Source organism: Pipistrellus kuhlii, unplaced genomic scaffold, assembly GCF_014108245.1.
Source record: "Pipistrellus kuhlii isolate mPipKuh1 unplaced genomic scaffold, mPipKuh1.p scaffold_m20_p_2, whole genome shotgun sequence".
NCBI lineage: Eukaryota > Metazoa > Chordata > Mammalia > Chiroptera > Vespertilionidae > Pipistrellus > Pipistrellus kuhlii.
Genome location: NW_023425515.1, coordinates 166,575,167 through 166,593,307, shown reverse-complemented (window position 1 = coordinate 166,593,307; position 18,141 = coordinate 166,575,167). Strand labels below are relative to the sequence as shown.

Genomic DNA, 18,141 nt, shown 5'->3' with positions numbered 1-18,141 from the left:
CTGGCATTTGAATCCCTTCCTGTCCTTTTTACCTACTGCTATAAGTATATATCCTTTCCATTCAACCCATAACTTTTATATTCCTTTGTGAAGCAAGGTAATCTTGTGACTAAAAGCTTTGAAACCAGGCATACTTAGTTTTATATCTCATCTCCATTTGTTACCACCTGTGTGACTTTGAGTAAGGCTGTGAGCCCCATAAAATGGAGATGGGGTAATATACTATGAATAGGTATAATGCATGTAATTGCACCTATCTCAAATAATAATAATGTCCTCCATTTTTCTGATTCCTACAATATTTGGACACCTTATTTACTAGGGTTGTTCCTTCAGGGACTCAGGAAATTCCACCACCAACTCAGTGAAGTTGAACCTTTCTATCCCAACTCATTGTTTATTTGGATTTATACTTTTTGCAATATCAAAACTATGAGGGGTTGTCCATAGCCCATGTATGCTTTCATAAGTATTTGTGCGATTCCTTTCACAGGCAAGGCCATCTTTTAGTATATTCTTGCTGTCATTGGTGCTCTTTAAATAATACTCCTAGAAGGCAAACAGGTTTATTTAGCTTAGGGGTGTCGAACTCAGTCAGAGAAGGGGCCAAAATCTAAAATCCAGCCTAAATCGCGGGCCGAATGGTTTACTGAACAGTCATAAACTGTCATTGTGATGGAAACGCAGCGGAGTGCAGTGATGACAGCGCAGTGCGGGCCACATTGCAAGGCCTGGCAGGACGGATTTGGCCCGCGGGCCTTGTGTTTGACACATGTGATTTAGCTCCCAGCAGTGTGACCTTACATGACATTTAGTAAAAGGGGATTCTGGACCTCAATGATGAATATGTTTTTCTTGCCTTCAGAAAGGCTTTTAGAAAAATTTATCTTGGAAAGAACCTTCTAAGATCCTTCTCCCCCAAAGGCTGCTCTGACCAGCGTAGGAGAGATGCTAGGAGTTTCTCAAATCATCATTATTACTTCCCCCATCATTGGTATTCTATACTGTATGCTTCATTGAAAAACAGTGTTGATACTTATATGCCAAGTATCATGCCAGGAATGGTACTCCAAATCAGACTCTCAGGGAGCTCCAGGCTAATCAGGTACAGCAGTACATAAGTATATAATGACAATACATGTGACAAGTGCAACTATGCAAAGGACAGAGATAGCACAAAAGAGACAATAACTAGAGAAAATCTAGATATTTGTCAGATAAAAAAAGAAAGGAGATTTCAAACAGAAGGGATGGTTTATTAGTATAAAGATGTAGACCAGGTATGGTTTTTAGAGAAGTATCATAGTTAGAGATTATTAGAGTATAAGGCCAAAAATAATAAATGGCAGGTAATGAGCACAAGAGGTAGGCAGAGGATATAGTGTGTAGAGTTAGGAAAATGTACATTTCCATTTTTCAAGAAAGAGAAAGTACCAAATAATGTCAAAGTAGACTCAAGCCATAATATTTTTTTTTTTTTTGCTTTTGTCTGCACAACTAATAAAAAATCAGGAACTTAAAATCATAATATTGAGTCTAGTATAAAAGAGAGTGAGTTAAGCTCTGGCTGTACAGAAACCGAGATTCTTGTGCATAGGTTCAGAAAATATTTACTAAGCATGTTCAGCTTTGGACAAGATGCTGGGGGGGCGGGGGGAAGATAAAACACAGTCCCATCTACAAATATATTTTTATTTCATGGGTGAATTAAGTACTAGAATAGAGGAGTAAGAAGACAAGTTACCTATCATGGGTAGCAAATTTCCCCCATCCATTTTGACAGAGAAAACCTCGGACTTTGCTGAATCCACCACCCACCTCACCAACAACCAGCACCCCTGAACCGGACACCAGCACTGTACCCCAAGATGCTGCAACCATCCCCAGCTCAGCCATGCAGGCCCCCACAGGTAAGAACAGATCATAGTATTAGCTGCAACAAGCCCCAGGTCCCTGTGTCTGTACTTTCTCATCTTGCACCAATATTAACTCCCTGTCCATTTATAAACCTAAATAAAATCTTTTTGTAAAAAAAAATTATCTTTGGCATCTGAAATAGTTTCAGGGAAACCTCCATCCTGTCAAAAAACAATCAAAGAAACCTTATTTCACTTTGACAATAGCCACACCAAAAAAACACACAAACAAACAATCAAAAAAACCTGAGAATGTCTCTTCCTGCAACCCAGATACATGCCCTTGACTGGGAATCGAACCCGAGATCCTTCTGTGCATGGGCCAACTCTCTAACCACTGAGCACACTGGCCAGGGCTGCCCCACAGTTCTTAAATAGTCTATTCTGGGTTTTTGTGGGGGAGGGGGTATGTTGTTTTTTTTCTACTTGCTTTTCAGTTTTGGAAATTTCTATTAAGATATCCTCAATCTCAGCAATTTTTTCTTCAGCCATGTCCAATCTACTAATGAGCCATCAAAGATGTTCTCCATTTCTGTGACAATGTTTTTGATCTCTAGAATTTTTAAAAATTCTTCTTAGAGTTTTCATCTCTGTGTATACCTTGCCCATCTGTCTTGTATGCTGCATTATCCTCCCTGGTATATTAACCATAATTGTTTTAAATTCCTAATCTAATAATTCCAACATCCCTGCCATATCTGAAACTGATTCTGATACTTGCTCTTTGAATTGCATTTTTTGCCTTTTAGTATACCTTGTAATTTTTATTTTTTTTTTGAGAGCCAAATGTGTTGTACTTCTTGAAAGGAATTTGTGAATAGGCTCTTAGTAATGTGACATTGAAGTGAAAAGGGAGAAGTATTCTATAGTCCTACGAGTAGCTCTCAGTCTTTTGGTGACTCTGTACCCTAGGACTAGGAATTTCACCAGTGCTTCTTAGTCTCCCTACCAGTGGGATAGTGTGGCTGGAGGGGGTTGGATTTGGGTATTGCTTCTCCCAGGTAGGTTAGGCTCTGATAAAACCCCAGCAGGTTAAACTCTGGTGAAATAGTTTCTCCTGAGGGCAGACCTTGTTAAAGACAGAAAGCTCTGATGTAGTACACAATGTTTCCTTTACCACTCCCCTACTGGGAGCTGGAGGGGACTTTTCTCCCATATTCACTGTGAGAACCTGTTCAAGCTTCCAGAGGTAAAACTCACAAAAGTGGGGATCCCCCAACATGACTGGGCCCCCTAGAGTTTTTAACTATCAGATTTGTCCACACTGAGCTTCCAGAAATTTGTCAGTTACAGTTTAGATTTTCCTACCTTGGCTCTGGTTCCTATGGAGGTTTCTGCTCATACGTTTCTGTTCTAGTAAATCATGATTCTCTATATCCACCTGTCTATCTTTCCAAATTTGGGGACAGCAGTTTGCCCGCGACCTCACTTCTCTGATGGATCTAAAAAGAATTGTTGATTTTTACATTTGTTCAGTTTTTTACTTACTGTTAGTATGAAGAAGGTACTTCCAAGCTCCTTATATGCTGGACCCTTCTCTGAACTTTTTTTTTTTTTATAACCTCCAATTCTTTTTAAACACACACACACACAAATATATATATAAAATCAATTTCAGAGAGGAAGAGAGAAACAGAAACATCAATGAGGAAGAGAATCATTGATTGGCTGTCTCTTACATGCCCCCTACCGGGGATTGAGCCCACAACCGAGGCATGTGCCCTTGATCAGAACCCGGGACCCTTCCGTCCACAGGGTGATTGATGCTCTATCCACTGAGCCAAAATGGCTAGGGCTACAACCTCCAATTCTGATATCATGGATACAGTAGAAAATTAAAAGATGACAGTATACAAAAATATCTTTATGACCTTAATATTAGAAAGCATTTTTAAAACAAGACAGTAAGTATAAACTATAAAAGAAATGGCTTATGTATATACCTGGAAAAGGTAATATCAATATTCAACTATTTTTTTTAATATATTTTATAGATTTTGTACAGAGAGGAAGGGAGAGAGATACAGAATTAGAAACACTGATGAGAGAGAGTCATCGATTAGCTGCCTCTTGCACACCCCCTACTGGGGATATGCCCGCAACCAAGGTACATGCCCTTGAGCCAAACCGGTTTCGGCAATATTCAACTATTTTAAAATTAGGACAGCTCGTTGCTCTTCCCCTTGGCATTAGTTAGGGTGGCTCAACAGGGGTTGAAGGATATACTTTCAAGATAATTTGTTCAATGGCTGGCAGAGTTGGTGCTGGATGTTAGTTCTTCACTACACAGACCGCTCCAAAGAGTAGCTTGGACTTCCTCATGCCATGGTGGCTGGGTTGCAAGAGCCAGTGTATTAAGAGACAGAAAGTGAAGACTACCATTTTTTTTAATCTTTGAGCATCATTTCCACCATATTCTCTTGATCAAACAGACAGAGCACAGATTCATGAGAAAGAAAATGGGCCCTACCTTTCAATGTGAGGAGAGTCAAAGATTTATTGACCATGTTGTCAAACCAACTTAGTCCATTCTCTGTACATAAATTATTTACATTTTCTTACCTCTTGAAAAATTTGTTCTTCCCCTGCAATATTCCCCTTAAAAGTCTCATCAGTTTACAGCATCAGGATCCAGATGTAGGATTTTGTCATCTAAATCAGATCCAGGTGCAAATCAGACCTCTCAGATGCAGTTCTTGGGTACAGTTCCTTGAGGGTAGTTATCCAATGACCTGTGAACCAAAGAAAGATGTTAACTAATATGGTAGTTAACAGAGAGGATGAGAGGAAGGATGAAAAGGGTAATGAGAGTCAAATATATGATAGAAGGAGACTTGACTTTGGGTGCTGAACACACAATGAAATATGTAGATGATATATTATGGAATTGTACACTTGAAATATATAATCTTACTAACCAATGTCACCCCAATAAATTTAGTAAAAATATTTTAAAATATAAAATAACAATGAGACACACTGGGGGAAGAAAAGAAGCATATTGTCTGCTCCCCACATATGTAGCATACAATGGTAGGACAGGCTGAAGATACCTTATAGATACATCTGTTCAAAGAAAAAACCAAGAGCCTCATAGCAGTAACTGGTCTATAGAAATCTATCTGGGCACATGTTGGCAATTCATTAGTTGGATCCAATACTACTTTCTAGGACTTTTTATCATTACTCATGTTTCTGTCCTCTGTATCATCATCATTCCTTTTCCATGAGAAAACTAAGATTGTCGGTAAAAGATTGGGGGTCTAAAGGATTCATTTAGTGCCACTCTTACCCTTTTTTAATTCTAGCAGGCAAATCTTCCACCAGAATGATTCTCTTAGAAACTTGAGGGGTTTTCTATTGGAATTTACTTCATTAGACAAAAGCTACAATCATAGATCTCTTGAAGATAAACCCTTCTCTAGTTTGGGCTACTGTGAAACAATGTCCTTAAGATTCTTAAAAGTCCTGTTAAGGGAGAGAAGATTTGCCCTTGAGATTCTTATAGGGCCTTTTGGTCTGAAAGAGTCTCTGGAGCATAGATATAAAATCATTCTGACATTGTAACAAGATATTTCCTTCCCTATTCTGGATTTGACCCTTTCTCGATTTAGGGTTGTTTGTCTTATAGAGAGACTGTGAATGAGAAACAATTTTATTTGTGAACTCTGCAAGTCCTGGGCTTTTTTATGTTTTACATTAGACTGTATGTTTGTTTTAAGCTGATTCATCTCATTTTGTACTCTTATCACAGGGAGTAAAATCACCTTAGCTATTTCATTGAATTTATCAGGTACATTTCCTATTTCTATGTTACTTCAAGTGACAGTGCTGTGTAACTTTCCACCACTACCTAGTAAGTGTCCCCTGTCCTCCATCTTCCAATAAGATTTTTCTCACTTTCCTGTAAGTCTTCATTGACAGCCTTCTCAACACTCTCTTTGTGGCTTTTTATGCTGCCCAGTCCCAAAGTCAGTGTCATGTGTGCCAGGCTTTTGTTACTGGAGCACCCTATTTCTAATACTACATTCTGTCCCAATAATCTTTTGCTACATAACAAACCACCACAAAACTTGATGGCTGAAAACAACAAGGTGGGCAGGGCTGAATGGCAGCAGCTTGTCTCTGTTCCATCCAGTGTCAGCTGTGGCAGGCTGACCAGGGCTGGAGGATCGCTTCTACCACATGCTGACAAGTTGGTTTTGCCTGTTGGTTTCTCTCCCCATGGACCTCACCTGGGGTGGCCTTGCCTCCTCACACATGGTAGTTGGGTTCCAGAAGTAAATGTCCCAAGAGACAGGAAGTGGAAACTGCTAGTTTTTTCAGCCCTAAGCTCAGAAACTGGCAGTGTCATTTCCATTATAATTTATTGGTCAAATATCACAGAGATTGGTATAAGGAATGTCAAAGAATTTGGGGGCCATGTTTTAAAACTGACACATTATTCTAAGGGTTTCATTGTTTGTCTTTTATATTTCACCCTTTTAATCCATGTAGAATTTAATTTTTTTTTTAGAATTTTAATTATTACTCTAATACAGTGAAACATACAAACCTTAAGTGTACAGTTTGATGAATTATAATCAGTGTAAGCACCCATGAACTATCCCAATTGAGTTAAAAGTCATTTCTGCCCATTCTTCACTCTCCAGAAGTCACCTCATGCCTCCTTACAGTCTTCACTCTCATCTTTATTTTTATTTCTATCACTGTAGATTAGATTTTTCTGTTCTGGAACTTAATATAAATTGATATACTAAATATAGAATACTCTTTCCCATCTGGTTTGTTTCTCTCAAAATAATGTTTGTGAGAAACTCTATCAATATTTTTTTTTTATAGCCACATGGTATTTCAATAAGTAAATATACAACAATTTTTATATCCACTCTCTTGTTTATGGACATTTGGGTTTAAAACTAGTATGGCTAAATTGCTATGAATATTCTTATAATGTTTCATTTATTTTCATTACTCTTCTTATCTCTGAGTTCTTTCATTTTTATTTATTTTGTTTTTAGCAAAAGAGTCAAGTTTTGATATGGTAGTCCCATTTCTTAACAGACTTCAATCCTTCAATTATTAGACCTACCTCCATACCCACCTCCAGAGGCACTGGCCCATTCTTGGGCCTTTTGTGAATTATCAGATGAACAGCTTGGTTCTCATCGTTGCCCACTCTTGGTTAAGGCTTTAGCTTTCTTAGGTCTGCTGAGTCATTACTACTTTGCCAGTCTGCTTTCCAGCTCCTGAAATTGTATGTTATCTTCTTTCTGGTATCTGGCTCATTTTAGTGGGTTTTATGAGAAAACAAAGTTAAATTTTATTTCAATTCATCTTATTTCTCTTTTTTTCCTTTCTTTATTTTCACCTCTCACCTTCCATATCATTCCTTCTCCTTCCTGTTTTCCATTTTCTTCTCTCCATCTTGCTTCCCCTTAGAATGATAAAAGTGTCCCAGGAGAGCATCCAGCTCAGCCCCCTCATTTTACTGATGGTAAGCATGAGGCCCAAAAGGGCAGCGTTTCATCCACAGCCCACACAGCTGCTGCTCTTATCCTATAATATTTGTCTTTAATAAAAGTAAAAAAGAGGCGTTTTGTCCTCCAGCTCCTTCAGTTAGTGAGCCATGACAATGTGAGGAAGGAGAGTATCCCCTACTGAAATGGAAGCCTGGAAGGCAAATCAGCAGGGAGAGTGTCACAGCTGAGCAGCTTCCTGTGAGCGAGCCCTTCGGGAGACCAAGGAAACAATTCTGTTTAGGACCGCCTCTTTAGCGTGCCCTTCCCCACCATGGTGCCAAGTGGAGGGTTGCAGTTAGGGGAGTGCCCAGCTATTAAGACAAGCAAAACTACTGAAACAAATATCTGGATGGGACCCTCGAGCCCTTTTCCCCTTTTCATATTTTTCTTTATTCTTTTTTTAAAATCCTTTTACTACTTTCTTGGTCCTAAGTGTTGATATATAGAAGATAAAAAGGGGACTCCCAAGGCCCAGAACCGAAAACTAACTCCGTCTCTCTCTCTCTCTCTCTCTCTCTCTCTCTCTCTCTCTCTCTCTCTCTCTCTTAAATTTCCATAATCCCATAATCTCTTAAACATTTAAGGTAAGATACACAAAGAATATGTGAGCAACCAAGCACCAAAAATGAAAGTACACATATCTGGGAAATAGTTTAAATTTTTTTTCAGTGCACAAAACGCCAAGTGCAAGTTCCATGCCCTGGCTTTTGCTCAGGCTGTTCTTCCAGCAGGCTGTGTTCCCAGAGCCTTTGGTCATGCAATTTGGGCTGGCAGCAGCTGGGCACAACCATCTTCCTCCTCCCACAGTGTGTCACCAGCTTAGCAGCTGGGAGACCTGCTCAGGACCAGAGTCTAGGGTACAAAAGACAGAAGAAAGCACTGTTGTCCAACTTCTCTACCCCATGGACTCTTTAAGCTTTTTAAATTTTATTATTTGTCTCCTGCAGTTTGTATTTATTTAAACAAGAACGGCAGCACAGGCCCCCACTTAGATAAGAAGAAGGTCCAGCAGCTGCCTGACCATTTTGGGCCAGCCCGTGCCTCTGTGGTGCTGCAGCAGGCTGTCCAGGCTTGCATTGACTGTGCTTATCACCAGAAAACTGTCTTCAGCTTCCTCAAGCAGGGCCACGGTGGTGAGATTATCTCAGGTAAGCTCCCTTCAGTGAGACCTTCTCAATTGGCTAATTTCTGACAAGGCATCCTGATTCCCACTTCACACCTGAAGGCTCTGGAGAAGTGTGAAGGTATCCCTTCCTCAGAGAATATTCACTTTCAACGCCCTGAGCACCTCTGCCAAGTAGAATACCCACACAGACTCTGTTTAGAGTCTTAACTGAGCCTCTAAACAGATGCCTCTGCTGTGGACCTACGAGTGTGTTGTTTTAAAGGTATCCCGGGAGACAGAAGAATCAAAAGGGGGCTATTCTATGGCAACAGGAGAGTTTCTCTAGACTGCCACAGCCTCCCACCTGGCGTGAGGGAACCATATATTCTTTTCTCACTCTTTTAAATTCTTAGCTCCGTAGTTCAAAGCCAGCCCTGATCCAAGGGAGTTGACTGCCAGGGCAGAGAGGAAGAGTCATTTCCTCTTCCTTTCCCGCTCTGAGATCTGAGTCAGCTGCACAGTGTTCTGTTGTTTTCACTGAGAATATTTACTTTTTCTGCTGTGCCCCTGTTCTCTTTCAGTTCTCATAAGTCCAAAATGCTATTCTTTACCATCAAACCTATGAAGACTTGATCTAAAGCCTTTCAATCTTAACTATGTGCTCCTCCATAATCTCCTGCCCCTTCCTTCTAACAAGTTGCAATATCCAACCTCAGGAAACAGTTGACATGGAAAACCTCATGCATAATCCAACTGTATTCTTTCAGCAAACATTTATTAAGCCCTTACTGTATGTCAGAGGTTATTGCCAGACACTGGCCGGGGGAAGGGGAGAACGAAGATGACAGGCTCAGACTCTGCCCTGGTGGAAAAGGAAGAATGTCTCACGGTGAGAGGTGTTATAGCAGAGAAGTATGTACAGGGTAGTGTCAGAGCCCAGACGAGAGTAATTGCCTGAGAAGAGGATGGGGCAAGCCAGGAAGGCATTGTTGCAGAAGGCTGAGAACTGCATAGGAAATCGAGCTTTCCTTTCCTTCTGAGGCAGAGGCCATGCCCTAGTCTCTCCTTTGCTTTTGTGCAATGGTCTGCAGAGCCCTGGCTTCTTCACTGCCTCTGTCTCTCTCTCTCACTCTCTCTCAACATATTTTTATTGATTTCAGCGAGGAAGGGAGAGGGAAAGAAAGAAATATCAATGATGAGAATCATTGATAGCTGCCTCCCGCACACCTCCCACTGGGGATCAAGCTTGCAACCCAGGCACATGCCCCAACCAGGAACCGAACTGTGACCCACCAGTTCACAGGTTCACTGCCTCTCTTTACAGCAAACCCCTATAGGGTTCTTTCTCTGCCCCAAAATTGGTTTCTAAGAAAGATCTATCCCCACCACATCCCCATTTCCTGCTGCTCTCAGAGACAAATGCAGAGGCTTTTAGCTTTTTAAAGACTAGACAGATACTTTTTGAATAGAAATAGAGTAAAATAAAACGAAGCATGGCACAGTTTCAAATGTTGCTGAAATTCTAGTGCTCTTATACAGATCGGATTGTGCGCCCAAACCAGTGCTGGCAATGGCTGTATTCTCTTCTGCCCAGTTCCTCTGTTCTTGGGCAGTTCTTATGGAAATAGCACCCTAAATGAACAGATTTCCTGGATGAGGCCCAGTCAACTGATGGAGCAGATAGAATTATGTTCACAGTTGTTTTCACAAGTTGAATAAAATCCTTCCAGAGCCCCAGGTGCAACAGACTTGGCCTGGCCACTCCCATAACTGCAAGCCCTTTGGAGTTGGAGGCAAAAATCAAACCCTCAAGGGAGGGTGGAGAGAGGGAGGGAGGAGACGTGGGCACTGATTGCCTTTGTGTAACCAGGTAAGCCTGAGACAAACTGTGGGCTGGCCTGCCCAGTGCTGCACTGAACTGCCCGCCTGACATGCTCAGCCCTGTTTACTTCACTTCACAGCCGTGTTTGATCGAGAACAGCACACCCTCAACCTCCCAGCAGTCAACAGCATCACCTACGTTCTCCGCTTCCTGGAGAAACTCTGCCACAACCTTCGCAGTGACAATCTGTTTGGCAACCAGCCTTTTACACAGACTCATTTGTCACTCACCAACACAGAGTACGGCCACAGCCACGACAGGTACCTACCAGGTAGGAGCTGGGATGGGGCCTGGGCTAAAAAAGGGGGCAGGGCTAGTAGCAGCTCTAGGGAGGGCCTGGGATCAGCCCTCTCACCTGCTAGCCTGGCTCCTATTATCCAGAAGCTGGTTTTTCTGTCCTTAACCTTTGCCCCATATGGGACTTTTTGGTCTCCTCTCATCTTTACTCTCTTTTCGGGATTTTGTCCCCTCTCTGTAGAATGAACTTTCTTTCCTTTGGTTTTGTCCCTAAAAAAAGATGGTTCACGAATCCTCTTCTGAGCTCCAAACTGCATGTGGAGTCACAGTACGTCTCCCAGTGTGAGTCTGGCAGCAAGGGCCTACCATAGATCTCCCTTGCCAGCAGGAAGGTTTAGTCTCAAGCTACAGATTGAGAAATGTGCTCCCTGGTGATTGGCTATCTACTCTTTCCTTTGGCACGTAGCCCTAACTCCTCCTGCACTGCCAGTCTAGCAAGTCAATTCAAGTTCCTGCTGTTTCTAACTAGGCTGGAAAATAACTTTCTTAGTTAACATACCAGTCCCACAACGGGAAAGCGGATGCCACGTGGCCGGATCAGTGACTAAGCACTTCCGAGAGAGGTTAAAGAGTGAATGGAACGCAGCCGCTCTAATCTGGAGCCCAGGACACAGACGACAGGGAGGGAAGGAAAACTCGGCCCAGAACATAGCGAGGTAGGTCATTGTTGAGAGAGGGAGGATAGGCCTTTAAAGGAGCCTGTGGACTTTGTTCTGGCCTGAGGAGTGGAGAGGCGGTGCTGTCAGCTTCAGAGCTGTGCTGTCTGTTGATGGGGGAGCATGTAAGTCTGAAAGGTGCCCCCTTCTGACCTTCTCTAACCAGTCTTGTTCTCATACTGCCTTCCCTAGTAATCTTTTTATTATTATATTACCAGAATCACTTCTGATAAAGTGCCATTCTGAAGAATGTGCTCAGGAAAGTGGCTACTCACCCAGCCCAGCCACCACCACCCCCTTAATGTTTGCATCCAAATGAGCTTTGCTTACATAACTTATAAAAATATACCTAACTTTCAAATACTGCTTGTGGGGACCAGGCCATCTGGTCTGCGCAGACATATGTGTGACCTGGTCATTGATCCTTTTTCTTACCTAACCTGCTCTAAATTATGTTCTTTCAGCATCAGAATCTCTGAGAACAGAAAAAGCCATTCTCACCTAGAGTTAGAATGTTCCACTGGGAGTCTGGGCTGAGCTGGTGAAGTTGGTGCAGACAATGGCAGACTATGAAATGTCCCCAGCCATAGGCAATCAGGAACTCTTAAGTTGTACCTCAGTTATGAAAGTAAAGCCTGCCTGGGATTCTGGAAGAGCAGATACATGAAAGGGAGTAGTATGTCCATGAGTGTAGCTGCTAGCCTAAAGACAGATTTCTCAAAGAAATAGCCACTCCGAATTCCTCAATGGAATTTGGTCATTAAGAACTAAGAGAAATGTCCTGGTAGCAGCATGCAGAGACTGGTAACAGTGCATATCATGGACCTGCAGTCCCCAAGGCCATTTGGTATTATGGCCATGACCTTTCCTGGGTATTCTATTCCAGTTTGCATCTCTCTGCTGATTCAGATAGGAGGAAGCAAGCTTTAACCTCTTATCCTTACCTCTCACCAAAGAGACCAATGCTAGGGTTATCACATTCCACCACTGGCTGTCCCCCTTTCCTTCCCTCATTTTCAGACAGATTCAGTCAACTTTGCAACCTCTGGTTCTCATAGTGGCTTCCCAGCCACGTAGCTGCTCTCACCCTAGTCTTTATTTGCTTCCCTGAAATGAGCATTTTAACTCTGCTCAGGCAAGTCAGAGCACCATCTAGATTTTGACTCCTCTGTGCTCCTTCACTTATCTGAATTCTGCTTAAATACTCCTAATGCTATGTTGCTCACTGTCACCTTTGGCAATCAGTCTTACTGTTAGACCCTCTGATTGTGAAAATGCCTCTCTTTATAGCTGAAATCTGTTTTCTTTTAATGCCTGCCCCCTGTTGCGTTCTCTGCCTTCCCAATCCTCTTCCCATCCCATGACTGCCTTTAGGGTTTTTGTCTCCTCTGACTGCTCTCCATATTCTACATTCCCAGATTTTTCCTTCTTTGCTTCTCACCAGTATTCTGGTCACCCTCCACTGGGAACTCTGGTTTTTAAGGTCAGTCTTGCAATATGATACGCAGAGATCTGCCACTCACTAAAAATAAATGCGTATGGGCAAGATCCTTATCTGTCTGTTTACCTTTGCATAACCCCATCCCTAGCATAGTGGCTTGCAAATAGAGGGCTTAACCAAATGTTGTTGAATGAATGAATGAGCTCCCACTCATGCTGATTGTTCTCTTGTCACCAGCATATCAACCTTATGAGGTTCAGGGTTTTCATCTTCATTTTACAGATGGATAAAAAGACAGTGATTATTGACTAGTGATTGTGCTAGAAATAGAGAAATCATGTCTTCCAGCCTTAATTCTGATTCCTGGGCCAGAGGTTTCAAAGTTTGCTTTGCTTTAGCAGTAGAACTCCTTTTTTTTTTTTTTTTTTTTTTACAAGTTAAGATGACACAAAACTCTGGTGCATAGAAGTTAAAACTGGAGCTGTTTTGGTAGAAACTGGGATGAGATCCAGAGCTCTCTTTCCTTGGCCTTTCTCTTAAAGCCCCCAGCCTGAAAGCATTGCTGTCCCTGGCACTATCCTAGGGAGATCAGCCTTTAGTAGAACCTCCCAGAGCCTCAGGTATGATTTTTTCCCACTGCATCTCATTAGGATAAGATCTTATGGCCTTGCCTAGCCCAGTACCACCAGTCCAGATTTTCAGGTCCCTCAATTCAGAATTCAGATTTCAGTTACCATTCTTAGCATTGCTGAGAGGAAAAGACACTTACTGATTTGCATCAGCATCTGGTAAGCTACAAGCATTGTCATCATAATTATTTTTCACATCTGTTAGCTCTTGTGAAACAGGAGGTATTATCTCCACTGAGTAAAATGAGGACTAGAAAGATGAGATTGTCCTGCTGATAAATGCAGAAATTTCACTTTATCTATTTCTTGAGCTATTGCAGAGAACATACGTAGGTTTGCCACTCTTAACTCTGACTGAAGAATAACAACGACTTCAGCCTTTGTAAATTTCAACCCATTCCATTTCCTCATTTGATGTTCTCAGCATGACAAATGGTGGTTTTTCCATTTTACAGATGAAAAAATTGGTGCTCAGAGAAGACAACTTATTGAGGATGACACGCTTAATAAATGGCAGGAGCTCAGACACAGTACTCAGGCCTTGCTTTCTGGATTGGGTTCCTGTCCTTGTCTCAAGGCAGGACAATGCAGTATTCATCTCTCCTGGAAAATAGGAATCTGGAACCTCACCTGTAGAATGGGAGTGATATGGTTTAGGTATTCTGGGGCCTCAGAGACTTCTCTCTTCAGAATCGTTTTTAGGGGAAGGCTTCATTAGTTAAATTCTCTGAGATAAGGGTGAAATCTGTCTCATGTTAGATTTAACATTAAGTCCATGGTTACCAAGAAATTTTAGGTGAGAGTCAGAAAGCAGTTCTAAAATCCTAAACCATCTTGCCAGAGGTCTTATTGTATGCCAGACAATGAGCTTGAATTTATTAGAGGGCCTAAATGAATCACAAGCATTATCTAAACACCAGAATTCTGAGAACCACAAAGGACAGTGATATGATCCAATTCCTGAGACACCCACCCATCCCCACCCCCAAGTCATAAATAGAGAATGCTGTGGCCATGACTAAGGAGCTGTTTTGATGTCTGGAACCCAGTGATGAGGCAGAATCTGCTTCAGGTTCTGCAGTGCAGTGCTTAGGGGATGCTGCTGGTATTGGGCCATGGCCTGGGTATAGAAATGTCAGGCTGAGATTCCCTTTACAACGATTTTCATAGCTACTTCCTTTTGGTATTTACAAGCCCCTTGGGAGAAAGGGGCTTCCTATATTATAACAAGGTCTGAGGGAAACACCTTGCCTACAGAGGGCAGAGTCAAATTCTAACCCAGATTCTGGTCCTGTGCCCACATTCTCACCGCTGTACATTCCAGCAGCGTCCTTGGAATGTTTCCGTAGAACAAGGCAAATATGAAGGGGGTGGAGGGCATAGGAGCAGATCCTTTGCAGACAACCCTTTGGCCAGGCATCAAGAAGCATTTCTGAAGTAAACGGCTGGCTGAGAGTAGGCTTCTGAAATGCCCTAAGCAAGTATATCTCTTCTCCAGCACCCTGTTCTTTGCTAGCAGCTTATGTGTAAGGCAACCTCTTCCTATTTTTTTTTAAGGTTCTCCTTATCTAGAAAAAGCAGAAGATATCTAGACCAGAAGAAACCTCAAAGACCATCTAGTCTAAGAGGAAGTATCTCTGAGGAGATCCAAGTCTAGAGAGAGGTACTGGGCTTGACTCAGACCACCTAGTGAGAGCCAGAGTGGTGACTGGTACACAGGCCTCCTGAGACCCAGCCTAGGACTTCCTGTTTGGCTGCCTTTTGTTCCATCCAGACAGGTAGCTGGGAGCCAGCACCGCAGCAGTCCTTCTGGATTATTTCCTGCTCTAACTCTTGTTTTACTGTTTTCCAGGTGAAACCTTTGTACTAGGGAATAGTCTGGCCCGGTCCTTGGAGCCACACTCAGACTCAATGGACTCCACCTTGAAACCCACCAACCTTGTCAGCACTTCCCAAAATCTTCGAACCTCTGGGTACCGGCCTTTGCTTCCATCCTGTGGCCTCTCACTGAGTGCTGCCTCAGCTATGCGTAGACTGTGCGCGAGGGGTAAGTTTACCAGAGTTCGGGCCCTCCTGCCTTCCCTCATTCTTTCCTTACTTCCTTCATTCTTTCCTTCCTTTCTTCTTCCTGAGCTCTGGGAGGCTAGAAAGGACTTGGCTTTGTTTCACTCTGTCTGGTGGTTGGGCTAGGGTCTGGGCTTACCATTGTGCCTGGGGAGGCGACTGAAGTTCTGGGATTGGCTTGAGAATAATGGTAACTATTATTACCATTATTTATAGGTCCAAAGGGACAAGGAAGAATTCATTCATTTCTTCGATGGCCACTTATTTGAAAACTGATTGGTATGGGGATGCAAAAATTGGTCACTTCTTGTCCTCAAGGAACTCACAGTATTGTGGAAGAGATACTTAATAGGCAATTGTAAAACAACATCTCTGCAACTGCACGAATCTTAGTGCAGTTGCAGAGATATTCTCTATTCGTATAAAAACTGCAAGAAGGAACACCTAGGGGAAGCTTCCTTGAGGAAGTGATGCCCTTCCTGAGACTTGAAGGGTGACTGTATGAATGGCCCTGTCAGGAGTGGTAGGGGTGGGAGAGCTTTCCATGAGAGCACAGCATGAACAAGGGCAAAGGGAAAGAGCTAATACAGTGTGCCAGGAACCACTGCTGTTTGGTGTTGCTGAGTCAAAGGAAAATACTGGGACTTCAAAGAGAAAAGCCTGGAAAGGTCAGGCTTATACCACAGAGGACCTTAAATGCCACATTAAAGAGTTTGGAGTTGATCTTATAGGCAATGTGAAGTTATCGAAGGCTTTTAATTAGAGGTAAGACCTAAAAAAGTTTGTTTTCAGTAGATCATTAACTACTACATTGAGAATGGATTAGAGGAGTGACAAGACTAGAGAGACCAGTTATAAGGTTATGAGCATGAGCCAGACCAGAAGTGATAAAGACCTAGATTAGGGCAGTGGTAGAAGGTTTGTAGAAGAGAGACTGGGTTTGAAACTATTCACCAGGTAAATTTAGTCAAATTTGAGGATGGTGAGGAAGAAGGGAGTGGGAATGTCTTCCAGGTTTTGAGATGAGGTGGCTGGATAAATGGTGGTGCCTAGAAGAGAACGAAGGGCGGGGAGCCCATGGATCATCTAGGTGATATTTAGAGGTGGTGGCTATTCAGATCTGGTTCTCAGGGAAGAGGGCTGCGCTGTAGTTAAATATTTGGGAGTCATCAACACATAGGTGGTAGTTGAAGCTGTAGGGTGAATGGCATCCATTTCCCAGAAGTATGTATAGAATGAAAACCATTAACTATGATGGAGTCCTGGGGACCAACAAAGTATAGGAGATAGGAACAGGGAGAAGATCCCACCTAGGAGACAAAGGAGTAGTCAAATGTGAGGAAAAACAGAAAACTTTAATATTGTGGCAGCCAGGGCAATAGGGAATGTTTTAAGGAGAACACAGCAAAGGGTCAGTAAAATAAGGATGGAGAAATAATTACTGGATTTGTAGCTTCCATGTTGGTGAAGGTTAGTGAGGGCAGATGGAAGTGGTAGGAATATCAAGGAGAGTTTATTGAGAAAAAGAAAGATGATGACCTTCCAAAGAAGGTCTTCTGGAGTGGAAGCACACTGAGCATGCTTATCAGTAGACAACTTGAGCCTTCTAAGGAGAAGAAATTAAGAATATTGGAAAGAGTAAAAAGTAAGGCCTGAAGAGTTATAGAAAGGATTAGGGATAAAGGGCACAGGCAGATAACTCTTAAACCAGAAGGAGGCACACCTTGTTCTCTGACATTGGGGGGAAGATTGTGGCCATGAGTAAATGGAGAGGGGCTGAGTAAGGAAGGTTTAGGAGTCTGAAAGATAGAACTGGTCCTAAAGAAGAACAGGGGGAATTGGGTGAAGGAGAGGAAATTGTTTTTGGGAAACACCAAGGTCCAGCTGTGCTTACAGACTACTTTGGGAGTTTGCAAGAGCCATAGTTTTCTTCTGTGGTTCTTAGAAACCTAGATGAGGGGTAAGAAAAGAGTTTGAAATTAAGGTTTCATTTTTTGTCGAGCTAGTAGGACAAGAGGGTTCAGGAAGTAAGGAAGCATTTAAAGGAATCGAGGAGCTTGAGGGAGAGGAGTTTAGATCAACACTGGATCTGGACAGGGTGGGGAAGGAGCAAGGCTAAGAGGAGGCTGAAGGATGGGGAACTCTAAGATTGATGTGTTGATAATCTTGTTATGTCAAGGTTATAATGGACATAAGTCACAAGACAGTTGGGAAGATAGGGTGGAAGTCAGAAAATGGCATGTTTAAAATTCTGAAGTGATGTTTAAAATTGTTCCAGGTGATGGCAAAAACCAGACAGTGAATTTGGCAATCAGTATTTGAAGTAGAGTAGATGTGAAAGTCATTGGCAGAGAGGCAAGGAAGTTAAATAGATTGCCGTTTGCCTCTGAAAATTATGGCAGGAATTGGGGTGGAGTAGAAGGCAGCTAAATACCAAAAAGCCTTCATTTAACAAGGGGTAGAAACACTGAGATTTATAGACAACAGTATGGCCTCTGAAGAACATGAGCTTTCAGAGGAGGATTGTCTAAAAGTAGCAATGGGAATATAGGAGATCCACTTTCACACCCCACTCTGGGCCTTTGGTGTTTCCCACAAAAGGCCTTATTCTTTCACAGCCCAGGAATGT

The 18,141-nt window shown here is 42.4% G+C and overlaps 1 protein-coding gene across 31 annotated transcripts in view; it reads left to right on the top strand.

Moving 5' to 3' along the window:
- The window catches only part of SCMH1 (Scm polycomb group protein homolog 1), a 123,639-nt gene that overhangs the window by 98,075 nt on the left and 7,423 nt on the right, over window positions 1-18,141 (top strand). For 27 of the 31 annotated variants that reach the window (XM_045584685.1, XM_045584682.1, XM_045584669.1 and 24 more), the window contains 4 exons: window positions 1,784-1,910; window positions 8,386-8,586; window positions 10,505-10,696; window positions 15,301-15,495. In XM_045584685.1, coding sequence (XP_045440641.1) covers window positions 1,784-1,910; window positions 8,386-8,586; window positions 10,505-10,696; window positions 15,301-15,495 — 715 coding nt within the window. Of the gene's footprint in view, window positions 1-1,783; window positions 1,911-8,385; window positions 8,587-10,504; window positions 10,697-13,903; window positions 14,444-15,300; window positions 15,496-18,141 lie in introns of those variants that run through there. The other 4 variants (XM_045584683.1, XM_045584678.1, XM_045584679.1 and 1 more) reach the window with 3 other exon arrangements.